Source organism: Heteronotia binoei, chromosome 11 (genome assembly GCF_032191835.1).
Source record: "Heteronotia binoei isolate CCM8104 ecotype False Entrance Well chromosome 11, APGP_CSIRO_Hbin_v1, whole genome shotgun sequence".
Taxonomy (NCBI): Eukaryota; Metazoa; Chordata; class Lepidosauria; order Squamata; family Gekkonidae; genus Heteronotia; species Heteronotia binoei.
In genome coordinates, this window is record NC_083233.1 from 57,621,687 (window position 1) to 57,643,218 (window position 21,532).

Here is a 21,532-nt window from a genome sequence, read left to right on the forward strand (position 1 = left end):
TGGAGGAAGGGGGACACTTCTCGGCTAGAACACTGGGAGCTGGATGGCAGACAGCACAGATCTCTTTCCTCTCTTCAGGGCAAGGTAGTCTCCTGGGTAGGGGACCTTTTCTCTGGTTGCATCCCAAGGGATGTTCTCCTGACACCTTCATTGATACCTTTTAGGTGCCAGGCAAAGTCTGTCCTCATTGATACCCAAACCTTAGATGCCTAAAAATGTGTGTGATTTGTTTCGCCGCCCCCCCCCCTCCACACACACAGTGTTTTATTGTTGCTCATAAAGTATGTCCCTGCCATTGTTATTGTTAGTGTCATTTTATGTCATGCTTGCTTTTTATGTTGAGCTTGAAAACTCCTTGGGACAGACAGGCATGCCTACAGTTTTAGAAAAGACCAATGCATTATGTTGTGTGCATGCTAGAGACACGATCTTATTTCTTCATATGCTACGTGGCATGGAAATTAAAAACTTTTTTTCCTGCCCAGGCTGAGGCATGGTGCAAATTAAGCCCCAAGTCCAACTAATACACTTCTGCTTCAGTTGAAATTAATGAAAGATTTGTTCCTGTCTTGATGCTGATGGGGGTAGACGTAAGCCCAAAGAAATCAAATTGGGGGAAGGACCTTTCAGATACAAGGTCAGGAAGGGTCATTTCCCTCCTGGAAACAAGGTCAAGTAGCCCTCCATTGTACGGTCCTCAACGACGCATCCAATTCTATTTTGCCTTTCCTAGAAGATGTAGATATTCCTGGTGTTCCTGTAGGCAGAACATGGTAGAATCTGAACATGAAGACTAACTCTTTCTGCTTCTCAGTATATTAGTCAATGGCCTTAGTCTCTTCACAGTCACCAAGCTGATTCTTATGCTAACCGAGCATTAGTATCAGGTTTGGTCTCCCAGGTAAACTCAACAGCATGATGTGACAATTTAAAGAGCTAATGCAGTTTTGGACTACATTAATAGCTCAGGGCCAACTAGGGTTGCCAATCTCCAGTTGGGGGCAGCAGTTCCCCCAGTTTGGAGGCCCTCCTACTGCTTCAGGGTCATCAGAAAGCGAGGTGGGGGGAGAGGAAATGTCTGCTGGGCACTCCATAATACCCAATGGAGGCCGATTCCCAAAGGGCATAATGGAGAATTGATCCATGGATATCTAGGGCTCTGAGGGGGCTGTTTCTTAAGGTAGAGGCACCAAATTTTCAGCATAGCAATCTGTGTGTCTCCTCAAAACGCCCCCAAGTTTCAAAAAGATTGAACCGGGGGTCCAATTCTATGAGCCCCAAAAGAAGGTGCCCCTATCCTTCATTGTTCCAAATGGATGGAAGGCATCTAAAAGGAGTGTGAAGGCATCCACAGGCCCAGCACATTTGACAGTTGCAGGGCGGGGGCGGGGGTGTGTGTTTCAGCTGTTTCAAGTATTTAAGTGCTTGAAAAGACACAGCATAGAGCCCCTCATTCCACTGTGCTGGGGGCCCCATCAGGATCAAGCCCTCACAGCATTTTAAACTTGCCTCATTAGACTTTCCAATAGGGTTGCCAGCCCCCCACCCTACAGCTGCCAGTGGGGGATGGGGACTAGGGTTGCCAGCTCCTGCTTGGAAAACTCCTGGAGATTTGGAGGTGGAGCCTGGGGATGACAAGGACTTCAGTGGTGTACAATGTCACAGAGTCCATCCTCCAAAGCCACCATTTTCTCCAGGGGAACTGATCTCTTTTGTCTGGAGATGAGTCATAATTCTGGAGGATCTCCAGGTGGAACCAGGTGGAACCTGGCATCTCTGCTTTAAAATGATGGTGGTATTGACAGGTCCAACGGGGATACTGTCAGATCTAGTTTAGCCTCCAGGGTTCAGATCACATATTAACTCTCTATTCTGCACTGCTCAGGACTAATCTGGGGTATAGATCCAGCTTTGTGCACAGCATTGGGCTGTGAGGTGATGATTCAGCACATGAATTTGGGAGCAAGTCCCATAGAATCAATGGAACCCGTGTCTTTGTAAAGTGCCAGCAAGTTGTAGCTGCCTTTTGTTGACCCCATAGGATTTTCAAGGCAAGAGACTATCAGAGGTGGTTTGGTATTGCCAGCCTCTGTATAGCAACTCAGAACATCCTTGGTGGTCTCCCATCCATATACTAACCAGAGCCAACCCTGCTTAGCTTCTGAGATCCAACAAGACTGGGCTAGCCTGGGCCATCCATGTCAGAGTTACTTCTGAGTTAATACACAAGAACTGGAAAGCTTCAATAGTATGCATATTGGGTTTGCTCTTGAGTAAACATGCACATTTACTTTTATGTAAACCTCATGGATGCTGATATAGCATAGAGACTAAGATATTTCACCATGATCTCTGCCACAAACTTGCTAGGTGGCCTTAGGTGAGTTGCCTTCAGCTTTCATCAGCAACATTGGTATAATAATGCCCTACCTACGGCTAAGAGGGTTATAAGGATTATAAGATAAAGTATGTATAGTGTTTTACAACACTGTGTACTGTAAAGTACTATACAACTTTTGTTTGCCATTGAGTCACAGCTGTTTTAAGGCAACCCTGTAGGTAAGACTTTCAAGGCAAGAGACATTGAAGATGAAGAAGATATTGGATTTATATCCCGCCCTCCACTCCGAAGAGTCTCAGAGCGGCTCACAATCTCCTTTACCTTCCTCCCCCACAACAGACACCCTGTGAGGTGGGTGGGGCTGGAGAGGGCTCTCACAGCAGCTGCCCTTTCAAGGACAACCTCTGCCAGAGCTATGGCTGACCCAAGGCCATTCTAGCAGGTGCAAGTGGAGGAGTGGGGAATCAAACCCGGTTCTCCCAGATAAGAGTCCGCACACTTAACCACTACACCAAACTGGCTCTCCATTGAGAGGTGATTTGTCATTGCCTGCCTCTGAGTCTGCATAGTGACCCTGGACCTTCTTGGTGGTCTCCCATCGAAATACTAGCCAGAGTCAACTACGTAGATTCTGAGACTTGATAGGTTTGGACTAGCCTGGGCTATCCAGGTGAGGGTATACATTCTATATCATTAAAAAGTGGTGTTATTCTATTATGACTCAGGGCATTGGGCAGAAGAGATGTACCATGAAGCATACTTGAATTCATTATCTAGTTTACATTTAGACTGTGACTTTGTTCAACAAAATAAATGAGAACAAACCCTGACCTGGATAGCCCAGGCAAACCTGATCTCATCAGATCTTGGAAGCTAAGCAGAGTAAACTTGTTGGCAAGTATTTAGATGGGAGACCTCCTTAGAATACCAGAGGCAGAGGCAGGGGCAGGGGCAGGCTTCATTCAGCCACCTCTCTGAATATCTTCCATGCACTCAGCAGGAGTCAGTCATCAGAGGTTGCCATGACTTCCAGGGTGCAGACATACACACATCATATAAAAATACAAAAATACCAAAACAAAATCACTGAGAACAAAAAGAGTGTCCAGATACCTTGCACTTCATAGCACATGGTATTTATTAGACATAAATTGCCACACAAGAATATGGAAAGAATAGATAGGTAGATTTTTTTTTTTGTTCGTAGCAACATACATTTGACATATTTGCATCCTTACATACTGACATTCACACACATTCATCCTCTCTGGCATGCATACACATATACCCTGTTTTCTTTATTAGGGTCATTTGTATTTTTTTTTTAGGTACAGTTTTTTGGGGGAGGAAAGGCAAAAAAAGAAACCAAACTTACAATCTGAGTATCAATAAAATAAAAAAGGTTTCAACCAGCCGCTTTGCTGACTTTATTACCTGTTATTACTTATTTGAACACCTGTTTTTCAATAAATAGTACCAGTAAAATATTACATCTGAAGCACCCTGCAAATTGAAGATTTTTTGACCTAGTCACAGGCTTCCTACCCACTAACCCCCCCCTAAATTTGTTTAATGTCTCATTGAATGCATAAAAATAATATTTTTACATTTTTCCATTTCCCGCTTTTGTATACAAGATGACAAAAAAAAAAAAGAACAAAAGGTCATTTTGCAAACTTGACTCGTTTGCTTTTATAAAACTCACAGGAGCCCTCTGGTTGATCTTTTCTTCTTCCTTTTAGATATTTTTTGCGTTTGCCTGGGGACTCTAATCTTGATTTCTTTCTTGCTTGGGCTTAGGTAGACTGGGCATCATTGTGGCATCATTGTGGAGGTCTTTTGTTTTTAAAAGAAGCTTGGAGACAAAACATGGTCAAACAGGAGGAAACATGCAGTCTAGGACTGCTGTTTCTTTCCTACCATTTTTTTACTGATCCTGACTACCTTAGATTTTGGTGACTTCTTTGGCACTCATCCATATGCTTTGTTTAAATTGCCTTTACTTTCTCTCACTGCTCTCCTGAAGCAGCTGACAGGTTGCATCGTTATTAAAATCCAATTGCATTGTGCCATCATCCTACTTACTATAGTATTGAATGGGTGGGTTGACCATGTACTTCACTAGGATGGAGGGGGAAGCACAGGTTAGGAAGAGTAATGACATTGGATAGTTTTTTGGTGGGGGGGGGGGATGTCAGTGTCTAAGGACATGATTCCTTTTATGCCCTGCACAAGGATATCTTTCCAGAACAAAGAATGGAGATTCAAGGGAATTATGCGCGCTAAGCGGCATTCATGGAAGGGGATGGGAAGATTGCAGAGAATGACTCAATGATCCCTTGAGGGGAAAGAATGGTGACATTCATTCCCCAAATTAAAACTGCTGAACATTTGGTGCAACCTCAGTAGAGGCTACTTCAAATTGTCCCCCTGGACTAGCTGTTTCCATACCGTGAGCTGTTTATCTTCTGTCATCATCATCCCACTCTAAGTTCACATGGAGGATTAGATACTTGATAGGGATTAGATACTTGATAGGGAATTGGAGTTCTATCATGGGAGGAGTAGACATCATAGAAAGAAGAGTCTCAGCACCAACTTTGTTTCCCCACATATCTGGTAAACCATGACAATTAAGTGTTACAAAAACTAATAAAAAGCAGGGTAGAGAAATCCAGAAAAAGCTTTTATAAGCTAGGCGAATGCCATTTTTTCCTTCTTACTTAAAAAAAAGTATTGTGAAAAAGGAGATGCCTATTTTAATTCAATGGATAGTTCCTGCAAATATGGCTTTTTAACTCAGTTGCCCTGGTGGATACACTTTTTCTTGTTCCCAAGAGTGTCTTCAGATATGACCCTGATAAAACTGAAGCAGAACTGGGTAAGTGGCTTGATTAAGCAAGCAATGAAAGGATTGCTAATGGAAGACTGGGAGACATATGCTGCATTTACTGTATGAACTAGCAAAATCCAGTTGGAAAGTGCACTGAAAGTGGATTGAAAGTGCATTATTGTGTGTGTGTGATCACAGCCATAGAGAAGCTAATACATTGTTTGTTTTTGTCTACCTTGTGGATGACGCAGACAGTTACCCACCCCTAAACTCAAGATAGAAATAAAGAAACATAAAGAAACAAAGTGGTAACTGAAAAATTAAAACTGAAAAGTAATCAGGTATTAAAAGCAAATGCCTAACTGTAGTTAAGGAACTCAGATATTGAAACTGTTGGTCTAATAACACAATGACTCACTAAAATCAGAGTCCTTACATGAGAATTGGAACATAGCAAACATACCACTAATTTTTAATAAAAGAAATCTGGGAAGGATCCCAGGAATTATAGCTAAATTAATCTAACATATGATCTAGGTAAATTGGTGGAACTGATCTTAGAGTTATTAAGCCTATAGAGCAGAGGTGTCAAACACATTTGTTATGAGGTCCGGATCCGATATAAATGAAACCTGGCTGGGCCATGTTGGGCCAGGGGCCGTGTGTGGTTAGGTAGCAGAAATATAAACTCTATAAAGGACACAGGCAAACACAATGAAAGATTTTTTTAAAAAAATACTTAAAACATTAGCACTCATTGGTCTTAAAGGTGCTTTCTTTGTATTTCTCCCATGAGATCCAGGGAACTGGGCAAAAAACTCTGGCTCTTTCCTTCCTTCCCCCAGGGGTCCTGGAGGGGGAGGAGCCTCAGCCAATAGAAGGAAGAGAGGCTTGGCTCAGTAGCTCTGTTGTGCAATTGAGAGAGTCTGGCAAAGCAAGCTCTGCCTCCCTCCCTTCCTCCCCAAAGGAGGAGCCTCAGCCAATGGAGAAAATAGAGATTTTGCTTTGTAGCTTCTGTGCAATTGAGCAAGTCTTGCAAAGCAAGCTATTATGCAGAAGGAAGCAAGAGAGGGAGAAGTTGTTAGGAGCCTATCGAGGGCCTGATAGGAGCCCTCTGGGGGCCTAATTCGGCCCCTGGGTTGCAGGTTTGACACCCTGGCTATAGAGGAATGGACCTTAAAGCAAGAGAAAGAATAGTTTCTGCAAAGGGAAGTCCTGACTTAACAATATGTTGACTTAATTTGAGAAAATGAAGAATGATGAGGCAGTAAATATAATATATTTAGATTTTCAAAAAGTCTGACAAAATCCCTCACTGAAGGTCTCTGAATACACGGAAAATCAATTAGTGACCAGTTTTTGTCAGTTAGTGACCAGTTAAATAGATCATTCTAGCTGTATCTGAAGAAGTGAGCAGTGACTCATGAAAGCTCATACCCTACCACAAATTTTGTTTAAGGTGCTACTGGACTCTTGCTCTTTTCTACTGACCAGTTAAATATCAGCAAGAAGAGGATCAGGGATGGTATGGAGTGAGGAGGACATGAAAGTTCTGTTTCAGGTGAAACAGATGAACAGGGACATACAAAGTATGGCACATTTAACTTTCCTGACAACCCTTCCCACAGAGGCACATCAATGTCACATCTGAAGCAGCTCCAAGAACAAAACCAGGCTTAAAGACTTGTCACTGGAGGGGGGGGGGGTGTTGTTTAAAAGAAGATGAAGGGGAAATGGATATAAGCAAATCGACTCTTAAAAAGCAATAATACCAATATTTTAAAAGCAGTAAGATCGCATTTTTACATACCATAGCTTGGTTAGCTCATCTTATTTAGTATTAAATATATATATACATATATATTTAAAAATCTCTCTTTTTGGCCACATTATTGGAAATGGATCTATAAAAAGATTATTGGATGTACTAGGTTCAGTGGAACAGCTGTACTTTACCAACAGTTTTGGTGTTTTATTCAGGCTACAAGTTATCATTGTGTAATTTGGCATATGAGTATGTTCTATTGCTATTGTTGAAAGTTGTTGGGTTCTTAGTCAATGTCATATATATATTTATCTGATTTAATATTACTGCTGGATTATGCATCATTTCTTTTAAAGACTAGCTTTACCCATTTCCTCTCCCCGCCTTCCTCTCCTGTTTTCTCATTAGAGATTTGCTACATTTGCCATGCAGAAAAAGCACTGTTGTTTCCCTCTCCTAGAAAATGGCATGAATCTAGGCCTTCTAGGGGCCAAAGAAGATGCACTAAATGCATAGCTGCTGCTGAAAACGGCAGCTACATGTGTGTTGTTTTCCCCAACACCATCCAGTAGAACTAACTTACATCCTGCTGTCACAGCATTCTATGTTCCCCCAGCCAGAGTTGGCCGTGCCACTAGGCAAACTAGGCAAGTGTCTAGGGCGCCAACCTTCTGGGGGTACTGAATTGGGTGCCCCCATGTGACTCAGTGATGTTATCAGTGAAGGGGGGGTGGTAGAAGTTAGCTTTACCTAGGGTGCCTGACCGTCTAGGGTCAGGCCTGCCCCCACCCCATGTGGTAGTCAATGGTATGGGTCAGGCCTGCCCCCACCCCATATGGTAGTCAATGGTATGATGTAGAGGTGGGGAAGGGAAACAGAGTGTCACGATCTCAGGGCACAGTAAGTTCTAGGAGATATAACTTAAAGGAAAAGCCAGGTACACAGCTGCCATTTTCAGCAGCAGCTATTTTGTGAAGCGCCCAGGCTTGGCCCCAAGTAAGGTTAACATTTAAACATGCAGTATGGTTAGGTGAGCTGTTAAAAAAAACAAAAAACAGTGCAGGTCTCTTTTGCTAAAAAGGAAAAAGGAGACAATATTTTAGCCAGTGCTTTTTTTTGTAGAAAAAGTCCAGCAGGAGCTCATTTGCATATGAGGCTGCACCGCCTGGCCTGGGAGCAGGTGGCTGCCACATGGTGGGTCGGGTCAGCCGGAGACCTGGCCAGTCCAGGCGGAGCTCTGCTCCTGTGGGCTCCTGCAGAAGAAAAGCTCTGGTTGTAGCTAATTTGACATGACCTCTTTTTTGTTCTTGGACTCTCCAGCATAACCTGGCAGCTTACGAAATGGCACAGGGGAGAAAGGTCAATCAAGGAGCAGATGACAGAGGTAGGCAGAATGGTCTTACCTGTGGAATACTTGCTCTCCTCGCTACCCCTTTAATGCGAGGTAAACTACACACAACACTGAGGACTCATGATCAGATTCCGCAAAGGTTAGCTCAGCTGCAAAAAAGAGCCGCGAGGGGAGAGCAGTTTGGATTGAAGCCAGGGTGCTGTGGAAAGGTGGTGGGAGCTTTTTCTACCTGTATAATTACCAAGCTGCTTTAGGGCCTGGAAGGAGAAAGGTAAGGACAACAGAAACACCTGCTTAAAGCAACCCCCCCCCCCCAAGACAAACTACCCAGGAGCAAAAGCATTATGCTATCTTTGCTCAGCACTATGGCCCCGATCCATAACAGGTCTCTCTCCTCCCCCCGCCACCCAAAGTTCCTTTTTGCATGTCTGGGGATCTGATCATAGACCACTAGTGCGACCTTTCAAAAGAAACCCCACATACTCTTCAGCCCCCTCCCCCATTTTAAGTCACTGCTGAAACAGGCTTTCCCCCCAAGTGACTTGAAAGAATATATATATCTATATATATTATAATTTATTATATAACATGTCAATCTCAACACCAAAGAAAGAAAGAAACAAAAGCGCAATGCATTCTAGCTGGTTGCTCAAGCACTCTTCTGTGTGTCAAAAGACAGCAAAAATAAAATCCTGTGAGTCACCTGAAAACAAAATAAAGGAAATGTATGGGGCAAACATCGGTGCAGAAGCAATGCAAACTCTGTGTGGCAGCTGTGTCTGGATCTAGGGTCTGTTGGGAGAAAATATGGGGGTAAGTTTGTTGATGACCTTTAGGAATTAAAGAGGAGAAGATACAATACCATGGTCTGGCCAGATAGGGCATCGTCTGTCTCTCGAGTGCTTGGATACGAACATTCAGTTAGAACATTCAGTCTCCCAAAACCACCTGCTGTGTTGCAGTGAAATTTCCCCAGCAACTCTTCCACGTGGCCTTGTTAGCTGTTCTCGCTCCACTCTGGCACCATGCCCACTCCGTGCACGGAATGATACTGATGGGGGGAAAGGGTCCGGGGCACCCCGTGGGAATAGAGGAACTCGGGTGGCTGGAGGCTGCTGGGAGTCGACTGAATGCTCGCCTGAGGTCCACATTGCCGAACAATCGGCTGGTGAGGGACAGAGGTTTGATGCTGAAACATGGCATGGGTGTCCCCAATTTGCGGTGAGGTATGATTAGCGACAGTGGTGAGGCGGGGCATCAAAGGGCCAGAGGTAAAATGGGCCGAAAAATGCTGGTAGGGGAGTCTGTCCATCGGCTGCATAGCAGTCACTGTGCAGCTGCTGTAGGAGGGCACGGCAGGCCATGTGTTGCAGCTGATGTCTTCCAGGCTGGGCACGGCCTCTGTGGGTGGGGCAGTGCTGGCGTACATACAGGCTTGGCGCTGAGCTGATTCAGTCCTGTATGAACTGGCATTGAGTCCCTGCTGCTGGGAGTAGCTGGAACGGTAGAAAGAATCATCTTCAGCAGGGGATGTTTCCATGTAGGGCTTCTTGTAAGGATGCTCTGTGGTAGAACATTCTTCATCTGAGGATGGAAAACCGACAGTGAAAAATTTGGGAAAATGGCATGGGGCATCTGAATTCCTTCTCCCATGTCTTATAGCCCCAATCCAAACCAAACCCCCTCCTGCACCCTTGGAAACTGAGTCACCAGGAGGGAACTCACTGTGGGCAACATCCTACTGATAAAGTCAGATTGTGTAACCTAGACACAACCCATGTAAAAGCGTGCAACAGAGCAATATAAGCATCCTACCCTTGGTGAAGAAGAGGAGGAGGAGGAGGAGGAAGATATTGGGTTTATATCCTGCCCTCTACTCTGAATCTCAGAGCGGCTCACAATCTCCTTTATCTTCCTCCCCCACAACAGACACCCTGTGAGGTGGGTGGGGCTGAGAGGACTCTCACAGCAGCTGCCCTTTCAAGGACAACCTCTGCCAGAGCTATGGCTGATCCAAGGCCATCCCAGCAATTGCAAGTGGAGGGACGGGGAGTCAAACCCGGTTCTCCCAGATAAGAGTCCGCGCACTTAACCACTACACCAAACTGGCTCGCTAAAATCTGGTGATTTACTCGTAATTACTTATTCACAGATCTATTTATTTAGATCATTTTGATCCCACATTTCCACACAACTTAGGGTCCCCAAAGTGGTCAACAACCATTAAAAGAAGTTTTTGAAAATACACATTATAAAACCCACTACATATTGTAAAACCAGCTGGCCAGCAGTGAAGTGGGGCCTGCAAAACCTGGGGATTCCCTGCTGGGACTTGGAAAGTCTATCAGGAGGAGATTGGCCTCAAGGAGATGGCAGTGATTCTGTACTTCTGCCCCCAGAATCACTAAGTCTGCCCCAACGAAGATTCTCAACCTTAGCCCTTTCCCTTTCTGCATCACAAGGTGAGCACTGCACCACCATTATAAGTTGTCATGATGTGTTTTTAACTCTTGAAATGCTACATTAATCCTAAGGATTATTTTCTAAAGCCACAGCCTTAGCACAACCAAGCCAACATAAAGCCAGGTTTGCTTCTGGACTTGTATGCCACACTCTGGTCTCCTTCCCTTTTGTTTCTTAGCACAATCGAGGAACCCTGGGTTGAAACAAACTCTGATTGCCAGCAGCAACGTAGAAATGCAGCTACAACCCTGTCTCAGAAAAAGCATTCCCTCTTTCATTGCTACAGGCCCTTTGCTGCCACAAAATGCCTCTTCTAGGCTACCCCCTTCAAAATCCCTTCATCTAATCTTAGACAAATAAAAAAGTCAGCCTTTTCTCTTCAAAGCTATCGCTTTAATACTTTGCAGCAGGGCTTTTTTTGAACAGGAATGCACAGGAACCCAGTTCCGGCTGGGCTTTTTCTACAAAAAAAGTCCTGCGCGAAACAATTGTGACCTCAGGGAGTGTGGCCTAATATGCAAATGAGTTCCTGCTGGACTTTTTCTTACAAAAAAGCCCTGTGGTTTTGCAGATTTAATCAGTTAAAACTCACATGATCAACCAATGAATGTTTCTTTAATCAAGCCATAGAACAAGCAGTGGTCTTCAAGGGGTGTGTGGATGGGGAGATCTCCTTCACCCTCTCTAAGTGGCACCCTAAGGAAATCTCAGCACAAGAATGGCCTGCTGTTAGTACTATAAGCATTGGATGGAAAGAACAGCCTGCAACTGCAACAACCAGTCTCCTTTCTCACTGTTTTTCCAAGCTTTCTTTTGCAAGTGGCATTAGAGATGCTCCAATCTAGCTTGGGGCTTGTAACGATGATGATAATAGATACTGTCACAGAATGAATAATTACACAATATAGGACAGGCAGGGTTTGTAGCACAAAGGGAAAGTGTGTACATGCAGCAGAGTATATAAAAAAAAAGTGCAAGCAGAATCAGGCAATCTAAGACAAAGAAAATCACACTGGTACAGGATGCTGGATACCCATCTTTGTGGTCCCAAGGTAGCATTGTTCGAATCAGTACATGTAGGAGAAGAATAACATGGTGGAGCTCTGGATGGATAGACTGGACTTTTCAAATGAGGGGGGTAACCACTATGTTTAAAAGCTACCTGTCTTTCATCAGAAAACCAGAAGAGAAAGCCTTTTACCCTGATGTACTACAGGGAGTATGTTACATTGTGGAAATAGTTTTTTAAAAAAAGACATCCTCCTCTATTTGTATTCTGAGGGTACTCATCTAGTCTACCACAACATTCTGTTGTACATAGAAATCTATCACTGGTACATGATGGTAAGGGAATATTGGCTACATGATGCATTACAACAGACTCAGTTCGGACTCAGTTCAGTTATATTCCCATAGTCTGTTCTCCATTGATTTAAGAGCCAAGATGGAATGTCTCAGTTTTCTTAAAGGTGGACTAGACTCCATAGACATTCTAAAAAAAAAAAAAAGTAAAGGTACACTGTGCAAGCACCCAGTCATGGGGTGATGCCACATCACAATGTTTTCTTGGCAGACTTTATATGGGATGGTTTGCCATTGCCTTCTCCAGTCATCTACATTTTAAAGTAAAAAGTAAAGGTAATCCCCTGTGCAAGCACCAGTCATTTCCGACTCTGGAGTGATGTTGCTTTGACAACGTTTTCACGGCAGACTTTTTATGGGGTGGTTTGCCACTGCCTTCCCCAGTCATTTACACTTCCCCCACAGCAAGCTGGGTACTCATTTTACCGACCTCAGAAGGATGGAAGGTTGAGTCAACCTCGAGCCGACTACCTGAAAACCCAGCTTTCACTGGGACCAAACTCAGGTCTTGAGCAGAGCTTGGACTGCTTACCACTCTGAGCCAAGGGGCTCCTGCCACAGTGCAAATACTGACTTTACATGAAATACAGAGTGCTTCTGTGGAGCTCCAGGAAGTATGAATGGGGTTCCAGCTGGTCTTCTGTCCCCACTGAGGGAACCCATTCCTGTTTTGTTTAAGCAAGATGGCTGCATCATGTGTGCTTAAGACCACAGTCTGGAGGTAGGGTTGCCAAATCCCCCCCAGCCACTGGTGGGATGGGGAGGAAGGGTAGTCTGCTCCCAGGGAGAGCCAGCATGGAGAGCTGGGTTGGATTTCCCACTCTTCCACATGCAGCCAGGTGGGTGACCTTGGGCAAGTCACAGTTCTCTCAGAACTCTCTCAGCCCCACCTACCTCACAAGGTGCCTGTTATGGGGAGAGGAAGGCAAGGCAATTGTGAGCCACTTTGAGACTCCTCAGGATAGGGGAAAGTGGGGTTTGAAAGCCTACTCTTCTTCTCAGGGCTTTTTTTGGTAGAAAAAGCCCAGCAGGAACTCATTTGCATATTAGGCCACATCCCCTGACATCACCATTGTTTCACACATGGCTTTTTGTAGAAAAAGCCAGCAGGGACTTATTTGAATATTAGGCCATGCCCCCGATGCCAAGCCAGCTGGAACTGCATTCCTGTGTGTTCCTGCTCAAAAAAAGCCCTGCTTCTTCTTCTCCAGCTTGAGAAACTGCTGGAGATTTAGGGATGTAGGCTGGGAAGGACAGGGACCCCAGTTAGGTACAATGCCATCGAGTCCACCCTCAAAAGCAGCCATGTTGTCCAGGGGAACTAATCTCTGTAGTCTGGAGATGAACTTTTTGAGGATCCCAGGTCCCACCTGGAGGCTGGCATGCCTGACTGGGATTTAAACTGCAGTGAATTAAAACAGGTTGTGTACCACTTGGTGCCTTACTGGTCATACGCATTTATATGCACACCATATGCACTTGAAATGAGAGGCACATTCAGAGATTTAATTTCTAGATAACCTATAGTGAACCCCATTCAAGAAATGGCAACTTATTTAAGAACATCCATCCATCCATCCATCCATCCATTCATTCATTCATTCATGCAAATGTTTTATTCTGCCCTCCCCAATAAGGCAACAATAATGATTTACCAAGGTCGGGAGTGGGGGGGATCTTTCTCTAAAAAACATGACAAAATAGAAAGTATGTCCTTTAACTGGAGAAGCTGTTGATTAAACTGGGAATCTTCTGCATGTAAATATGAGCTCTGCCACCAAACAATGAACCTTGCCCCCAGTGGAGCCTAGAGATATCCTGGAATTACAAGTGATCTCCAGACTACAGGATTCAGTTCCCTTGGAGAAAATGGCTGCTCTGGAGAATGGAGCCTATGACATTATACCCTGCTGAGATCCCTCCTCTCCTCAAACTCTGTCTTTTCCAGGATCCACCCCCAAATAGTCAGGAATTTCCCAACCCAAAGTTGTCAACCCTACAACCACAGTGTGTCTGCTCCTTGCTGAATTGGTGGATCACTTGATAAGCCCCCCTCCCTCTTCTGTTGTCAAAAAGACAGTGAACTAATTTGGATTTCCTGAATGAGTATAGAAAAGCTGAGCAAGGAAAGGCCAATTCATGCCCCAGAGATGTACCATTCAAGATTTACAGAACATGCCGGAAGGTTTCTGACAGGATGCGGCTTCTCCAGGATTAAAGCATGTGGCAGTTTTGATAAAAGAGCCTTTTGTGGCTGGTAAAGCTCCCGCCACTGGGCAGATAGTGAGGAAACAGTAAAATGGGAGGACACCCACCCCCATTTGGCTACCTCACAGGGCTAGCCACGCACCAAGTGACTGAGGGGAGGTGAGATGTGCCATGAGAGAGACAGTCCTCTTGCCTGTGACAATGCAAGGAAATTAGATAAGGGAAGGGGAGAGGAAAGGAGCCAAGGGGAACCACCCACTTAGTGGGAATCCCAAAATTGGAAGGAAACCCTTTGTTGATTCTTTATCACACTGCAACGCTGGGGACGGATGATGGATTGCCTCTCTGTTGGCAGATTACACTGGCAGTCAGAGGGCTGGGCCTTTTCTTGCTGAGGCATGCCATGGGATACTGGGGGAGGGAATTGGCTGGAGGTTAAGCCAGAGAGAGCTGGACTGTTGTATCAAGGAGAGAGGATGACTGTTAGTTTGACCTGGTGCCTCATAGCACTAGAACCTCCAGGTGTTTGAAGAATACGAATATTTTTCCTTGAAGAGACACTGTTCAGACTGGGGCTATGGGAGGAGGGAAGAGGGGGAGCTTAATTTTCTGCCCCCATATGGTTTCAAAGAAACTAACTTACCACCCCAGCACTGTAATTACCTCTAAAAGGCAACAGGCCTGGAGAGATTTTAAACCCACTCTTGACTTCCTCCCATGCCACTCTGGTCTGACTCAACTAGAGTTGGCAGTCAACAGGCAAAACTGGCCTTCGACTATTTGACACTCTAGGCAAGGCTAACTTCTGGTGCCCCCCCCCAATGATTTTTAAAAACAGATGAATTATAGCACCCAATTTGGTGCCCCCAGAAGGCTAGCGCCCTAGCTAATTTGACTAGTGGCAGGGCTGGCCCTGGCTATAGGTAGGCTCTGGAGATCTCCTAGAATTACAGTAGAACTCCAGCCTACAGAAATCAGTTCACTTGGAGAAAATGATTGCCTTGAAGAACCATTATACCCCATTGATGTCCTCCTCACCCTAAACCTTGCCTACTGTGGGCTCCACACAAAAACTTCAGGAATTTCCCAATCCAGAGCTGGCAACCCTACACCTGACTCATTTTAGAAGTTTGTCCCCTACCAGCATTTCTGCTTTATTTCTTATGATTCCCCTCCTTGGTGCAGCTGTCATGCTTTCTGACATTTGCCAACATGGGTTCCATGATCCTCAGCAGAGCCATTTAGGTAGGCTCATCACCTTTCCAGGCGCACCTGGAGCTCTCTCGGAACTGCAGCTGATCTCCAGGCTACATTCCCATGGAGGAAATGGCAGCTTTAGAGGACAGACTTTATAGCATAATATCCCCTTTAACTCCCCACTCTACATTGCCCAGGCACTGCCCCCAAATCTGCAGAAATTTCTGAAGATGGAATTTGCAAACCTACATTTTGGTGGTCCAAAAAGCACCCCCCCACACACACACACACACACATCTTTCACCACTGGAAAAGCTGGCAGGATACAGCCCAACATAAAATTCTGGGAGGGTCCCATTTTTTTATTATGTGGCATCTGACCTAGTTTGACCCCAAGCTCATACAAACAGCAGCCTAAACTCAGCCAAAATCTGTTTTCTGGGCTCGATTCTATTGTATCCAGGGCTTTTTTTGAACAGGAATGCATAAGAACACAGTTCTGGCTGGCTTGGCATCAGCGGGTGTGGCCTGATATGCAAATAAGTTCCTGCTGGGCTTTTTCTACAAAAAAGCCCAGTACAAAGCAATGGTGACATCATGGGGTGTGACTTAATATGCAAATGAGTTCCTGCTGGGGGTTTTCCCTACAAAAAAGCCCTGATTGTATCAATTTTGTGTGGCAAACATACTGTGCCAAGAGAAAGCTGGGATATCAAGCCAGTACAAATTCTACCTATCATAGCTCACTGGCTTTCTCAATGAGCAAAACAGCACCTCCCTGGGACCATTTCAGGTTGGGAAAATGGCACAAGGGAATGGCTGAAATTTAATCTCCATCTTCAGTATAGTTGCAATCCAAATTGCGCATCATATATATGGGAACTGAAGGGAACTCACAACTCATGTCTAGGACACAGGATGGGGACCTTGGAACCAACTTCTAGACTCTAATCTGGACACTTTTTAAAGCCCTATTCCTTCTGCCAAGAGGCTCAAATCAATGCCAATACTTCCCTCACCTTCTATTTTCTCCTTACAGCAACCTTGCAAGATAGGTTAGGTAGAGGGAAGGAAGGAGCACCTGGCCAAGATAGCCATCATCAACATCAAAACAGATTGGGGAAAAGAAAAAACACACACACAGAGAACAATTGAGAAAAGGCCCAAGTAAAGAGAAATGTGTTTACTCGGCGCTGAGAGCTTCCCAGCTCTATTACCAAGCAGTTGGTTCTGAGGGAAAGGGTTCAGGTCTCAAGAAACCATACCAGAAAAGATCTTCTACTGTCAAGCCTAAATTCTCCCTAGAAGCTGAAGTGACTAAATTGAGGTTGTCATACTTTAGTCACACTAGGAGAAAACAAGAGTCCCTGGAAAAGCCAATCATGCTTGGAAAAGTTGCAGGCAACAGCAGGAAAAGAGGAAGACCCAACATGAGATAGATTGAATCATTCAAAGAGGCCATGGCCCTCAGTTGGCAAGACTTGAGAAAGGCTGCTAACAATGGGACATTTGGGAGGTCATCAACACATAGGGTCTCCATAACTCAAAAGCAACTTGATGGCACTTCACATGCACACACAACCCCCACCTCATTTCAGAAGTTCCTGTGCATGATGTTCCTTGAGAAGGAAGTGCAGACAATTTCGCACTTTAAAGTTATAACTAACTAGAAGATTCTCCTATTTATATTGGGAGGAACAAGAACAATTCCCACTGGTATCCGCAAACTGAACACAAGCTTCTATTTACAGCCTCTCAAAAGGGACAGAAGAACTATCAAACAAACCAAGACTAGAATGTTAAGTCATTCATGTGGAAGCCTGATGGGGAAAAGACAGGGATTCTCCCATTGCATGTCCAAAGAAACATGGAGGTCTAATAAGGTGGGGATGAGGCTTGGTGGAGTCTGCTTTGCATACAGAAGGTCCTGAGTTCAATCCCTACAATATCCAGTGAAAATTATTTAGTCACAAGTGATGTGAAAGATCTCTACCTGAAACCCTGGAAGCCACTCCTGTCAGATGAGACAACAATGACCTGTAAAGATGCAACAATAATGATCTCTAGGGACACTATCATTTCCCCACTTTCACATAAATGGCCGATTGTATGGTCCTGGTTTGTGTCTGACTTCATGCATTCCCATGTGTTCAGATTCCTTACCACAATTTTATTCTACTTTCTCCATAGACCACAGGTCAGCATAAATAGATGTCTTCCCATTTTATCTTAAATAAATTCAAGGTACATTAGACAGAGATCGAATGATTGGCCCAACGTCACCTAAAACAGCTTCCAGAACTACAGTTTGAACCCAGATCTCTCCAGTTGTAATCTGGCATTCTAACATTGCATCTTGACTAGCACCAACAGAAATTCAAGGAAGGAAACCCACCCCCCTCCAACACACACACACTCACAATTTTTCTGTTTCTCTCTATCTTAATTGTTTGGGCCATTCCCAGTTACAGGTGCTACAAGAATTATCACCTTCCCAGTAAGTCTTTGGCACAATCCAAAATCTGGTTTTGAGAGTCTAGTTAAGTTGCTGTTCCATTTACTGTACTGCCATAATAAGATTATTATAGGTTGCCTATTGTGGGGCTTCGTGATCCAAAACATTTTTTTCTCCTTCCTTCCCCCAACTTTTCTGATGAAGAGTTCTGAGAAACTCCAAACCTGGTCAGCCGTTCTGTGACCTTTTAATGGATACCGTTACTTTGGGAGCTATTCTAATGAGCCAACAAGATACCAACTTTTTTTCCTGCAAAATTTAACAGGTTGGGGAATCCAAAAGCATAATAGTATTACATTTGGTGATAACGTGTTGCATCTTAGCCCTGAATGAATGATCTAGCGAAATGTATTTCATTTTGATTGTCCATCAGAATGTTTAAAATCATCCCTGGTAACTTCCAAAATGCAAAAGTTGCCACATTTGAACAAAAATTCTTATTTGCATATTCCAGTCTCTTGCTGTTTGGACAAATGGTTTAACAAATCCTGCACAAGTACTCAGAACAACAGTAAATTTAAACACAAACCCCTTCAGCCCCCTGAATAATCTTGCATTAGCTATTTAACTATTGGAATTAATCCTGAATCCTTTTTGGTGGCCTCCCTACCTGATAAGCTATCTTTATCCCAGGCACCAGTTATCTTCCTGGATGTGGATTCAGCCTGCATACCGCTATGTGCTCAACTCTCTGTATTTCATCTTGGCTGCTTTCTGTAATGTATTTGAACTGAAACTGTCAGCCTCAATGGGGCTATATGTGGAGCTGCCCTTGAAGACAACTAAGAAGTTTCAGTTGGTATGAGATGCAGCCCCGTGCCTGTTGAACAGCACTGTTTGACACACACTTATCAGATCCTTCTTCACACAGTTCAGTCAGTTTCATCTTGCCTCCCAGATCATTTCAACATGCTGATTCTTACCAACAGAAGCCATCATAGACAGCAGGGTTGCCAGCTCCAAGAAGGGAAATATCCAGAGATTTTGGGGATGGAGATGAGGAGGGACGGCATAATGCCATAGAGTCCAACTTCCAAAGCGGCCATTTACTCCAGATGAATTGATCTCTGTTCCCTGGGGATCAGTTATAATAACAGAAGATATCCAGGCACCACCTGGAGGTTGGCACCCATAGTACATCAAAGGGCCACCTCTTCCCTTATTATAAGCTCATTCATCAATTTAGGGCAACATTCAGTTGTTACAGTAAACTGTGTTTTATAAACCATGGTTTTATGACTCCCCTATTCTGAGATGTAAGCAAATACAAGTCATTAAAATAGAGATTTGGGGATAGCACCATAGTGAAATTTCAAATGGATGGTGGATCCTGTTAATTTTTGCTGCTGTTGTTTTCTTCATTTTGCCTGACTCCCTTCCTCACTGAAGCCCCCATCCTAAATGGCCTTTGTCCACCTGGATTCCACAATTTTCAGCAAAGGTGATCAGAAAAGGACCTTTCTACCTGCACCAGTTGAAAAGCCGGTAGGTTCCAAACTAGAGTTTGTAGCTTGTTTGTTAAACAATTCATACTAGGGTTACCAGCCTGGAGTTGTCCCAGAATTACAACTAATCTTCAAACTACAGAGATCAGTTCCCTTGAGGAAGCTTTGGAGGGTGGACTCTATGGTATATGATAGACTTGAGGAGAATTCCTAGAGTGACATCACAACCTGACTGAACTCCCTGTCTTCCCCAGGCACAACCCCTAAACCACCAGGAATTTCCCCAACCAGAGTTGGCAACCCTAATTTGTAGAGACTGTGGTTTGTGGCATATCGTATTTTACAATTGCTTTGTATAATAATCATGGTATATACCATGTCCTGTTAGCTGCCCTGAGCCTGCTTCGGCGGGGAGGGCGGGATATAAATAAAATTTTTATTATTATTATTATTATTATTATTATTATTATTATTATTATTATTATTATTATTTTGTGCCAATTGTTCCTTCCTGCTTTCAGCTGTTTACTGTGGACTGTCTTGACTTTAGGCCAAGGTGGGGAGGGGCCCTGGCTCTGTGATAAAACCCAGACTTTGCATGCAGAAGATCCCAAGTTCAGTCACTGCCATCTCCATCTAAAAGGAGATCAGGTAGGAACTGGTATTGGGAAAGTCCCTTCTTTGTCAGACTCTGTAGAGTCACTGCCAGGTCTGATTCAGTTTAAAACATAGTTATATGATACGTGCTTGTTAATAGATGCATGGAGCCTAAACTGAGGAACAGACATAACAGAGAGGACTGAAAATGTTAATAGATACATGGAGCCTAAACTGAGGAACAGACAGAACAGAGAGGACTGAAAATGGAAAAAAGCTTCATCTTGGGAAACCGTAAAACATTTCAAGGTGTGTGTGTGCGGGGGAGGGGAGTGTAGGGTTGGGCTGCTGTTGGGAATGTCAGTCTTCTTTCTCTTTTTAGATACATTTTAAAAAATTAAAACTCCTGTGACACTTTAAAGAGCCAAGAAACAAATTGTCATTGTCACACAAACCTCTGACAAAATGCGTCCTCAAAATTCCATTCCGCATTTGATTGAAAACTCCTGAAGGTGCATAGGATTCTTTTTGTCACTCAATCAAGGCAGTTTTTAAGACCTGAATCCCCCCTTAGAGAGTACACAATGCAGAAACCATAGTCGCCACAGGGAAAAAAGCGGGTTGAGAGAGTGATCTGTCTTGTCGACTGCCTTCAGCTCTGATTGGGTGTGTGCCAGCCTGTCATGCTGGCAGCCTTTTGGAAGTGGAATGTTCTCTATTGCAGCTTAAGTTATAGGGATGGGGCAGGATTCAGTGTGCAATTCCATCAATTCAAAGCTGCCAAGGATCCATGAAACAGGACATTTAAGGTCATGAGCATCCTTAGAATAGAGATGGTTGTTAGTCAACAAGAGAACCAGAACTGCACCCATGCATATGAAGAAATGAGGAAGTGTAAAAGGGTAAAAGCAGCAGCCCATATCCTCACATCGTTGGATATTGCTAACTGTGCTATGACAATCAATTCCAGTTGGATTTTCCTGTGCAGGCAGTTCAGTTCAGTTGTCATAATGTGCTGGTAACCCTTCCTGACCTGAATGGCCCAGGCGAGTCCAATCTCATCAGCTTCAAATAATCAGGGTCAGTCCTGGTTATTACTTGGATGGGGGACCAACAAGGAAATCTAACATTGTTCCCCAGAAGGCGGCAATGGCAAACCACCTTGGAATGTCTCTTGCCTTGAAACCCCTATGGAGTTGCCATACGTCAGCTGTGATGATGGCACTTTCTACTGCCACTGACAGCACAATATCCAACAACTTGTGGATACAGCTATTAGGACCAAAGTATCACAAAATGATCAAAATTTTCCTGCCTTGAATCTGCCACTCCCACTCCTTCCTTTTTTTCTGGCTCCCATTGCTCCCAAGCAAAGAGCCACAGGAGCTAATGTTTCTTACCTCTTCAGTCCCCCAAATTTCTCTAAATCCAGTGCAGGTAGTCACACAGACCTAG

At 44.2% G+C, this 21,532-nt stretch overlaps 1 protein-coding gene across 1 annotated transcript in view; it reads right to left on the reverse strand.

Annotated features, from left to right (window-relative positions):
* Positions 1-8,851: 8,851 nt before the first annotated feature.
* TBX5 (T-box transcription factor 5) overlaps positions 8,852-21,532 on the reverse strand; it is a 139,627-nt gene continuing 126,946 nt past the window's right edge. The window contains exon 9 of the mRNA XM_060250066.1: positions 8,852-9,874. Coding sequence (XP_060106049.1) covers positions 9,288-9,874 — 587 coding nt within the window. The 3' untranslated portion in view covers positions 8,852-9,287. The remainder of the gene's footprint in view (positions 9,875-21,532) is intronic.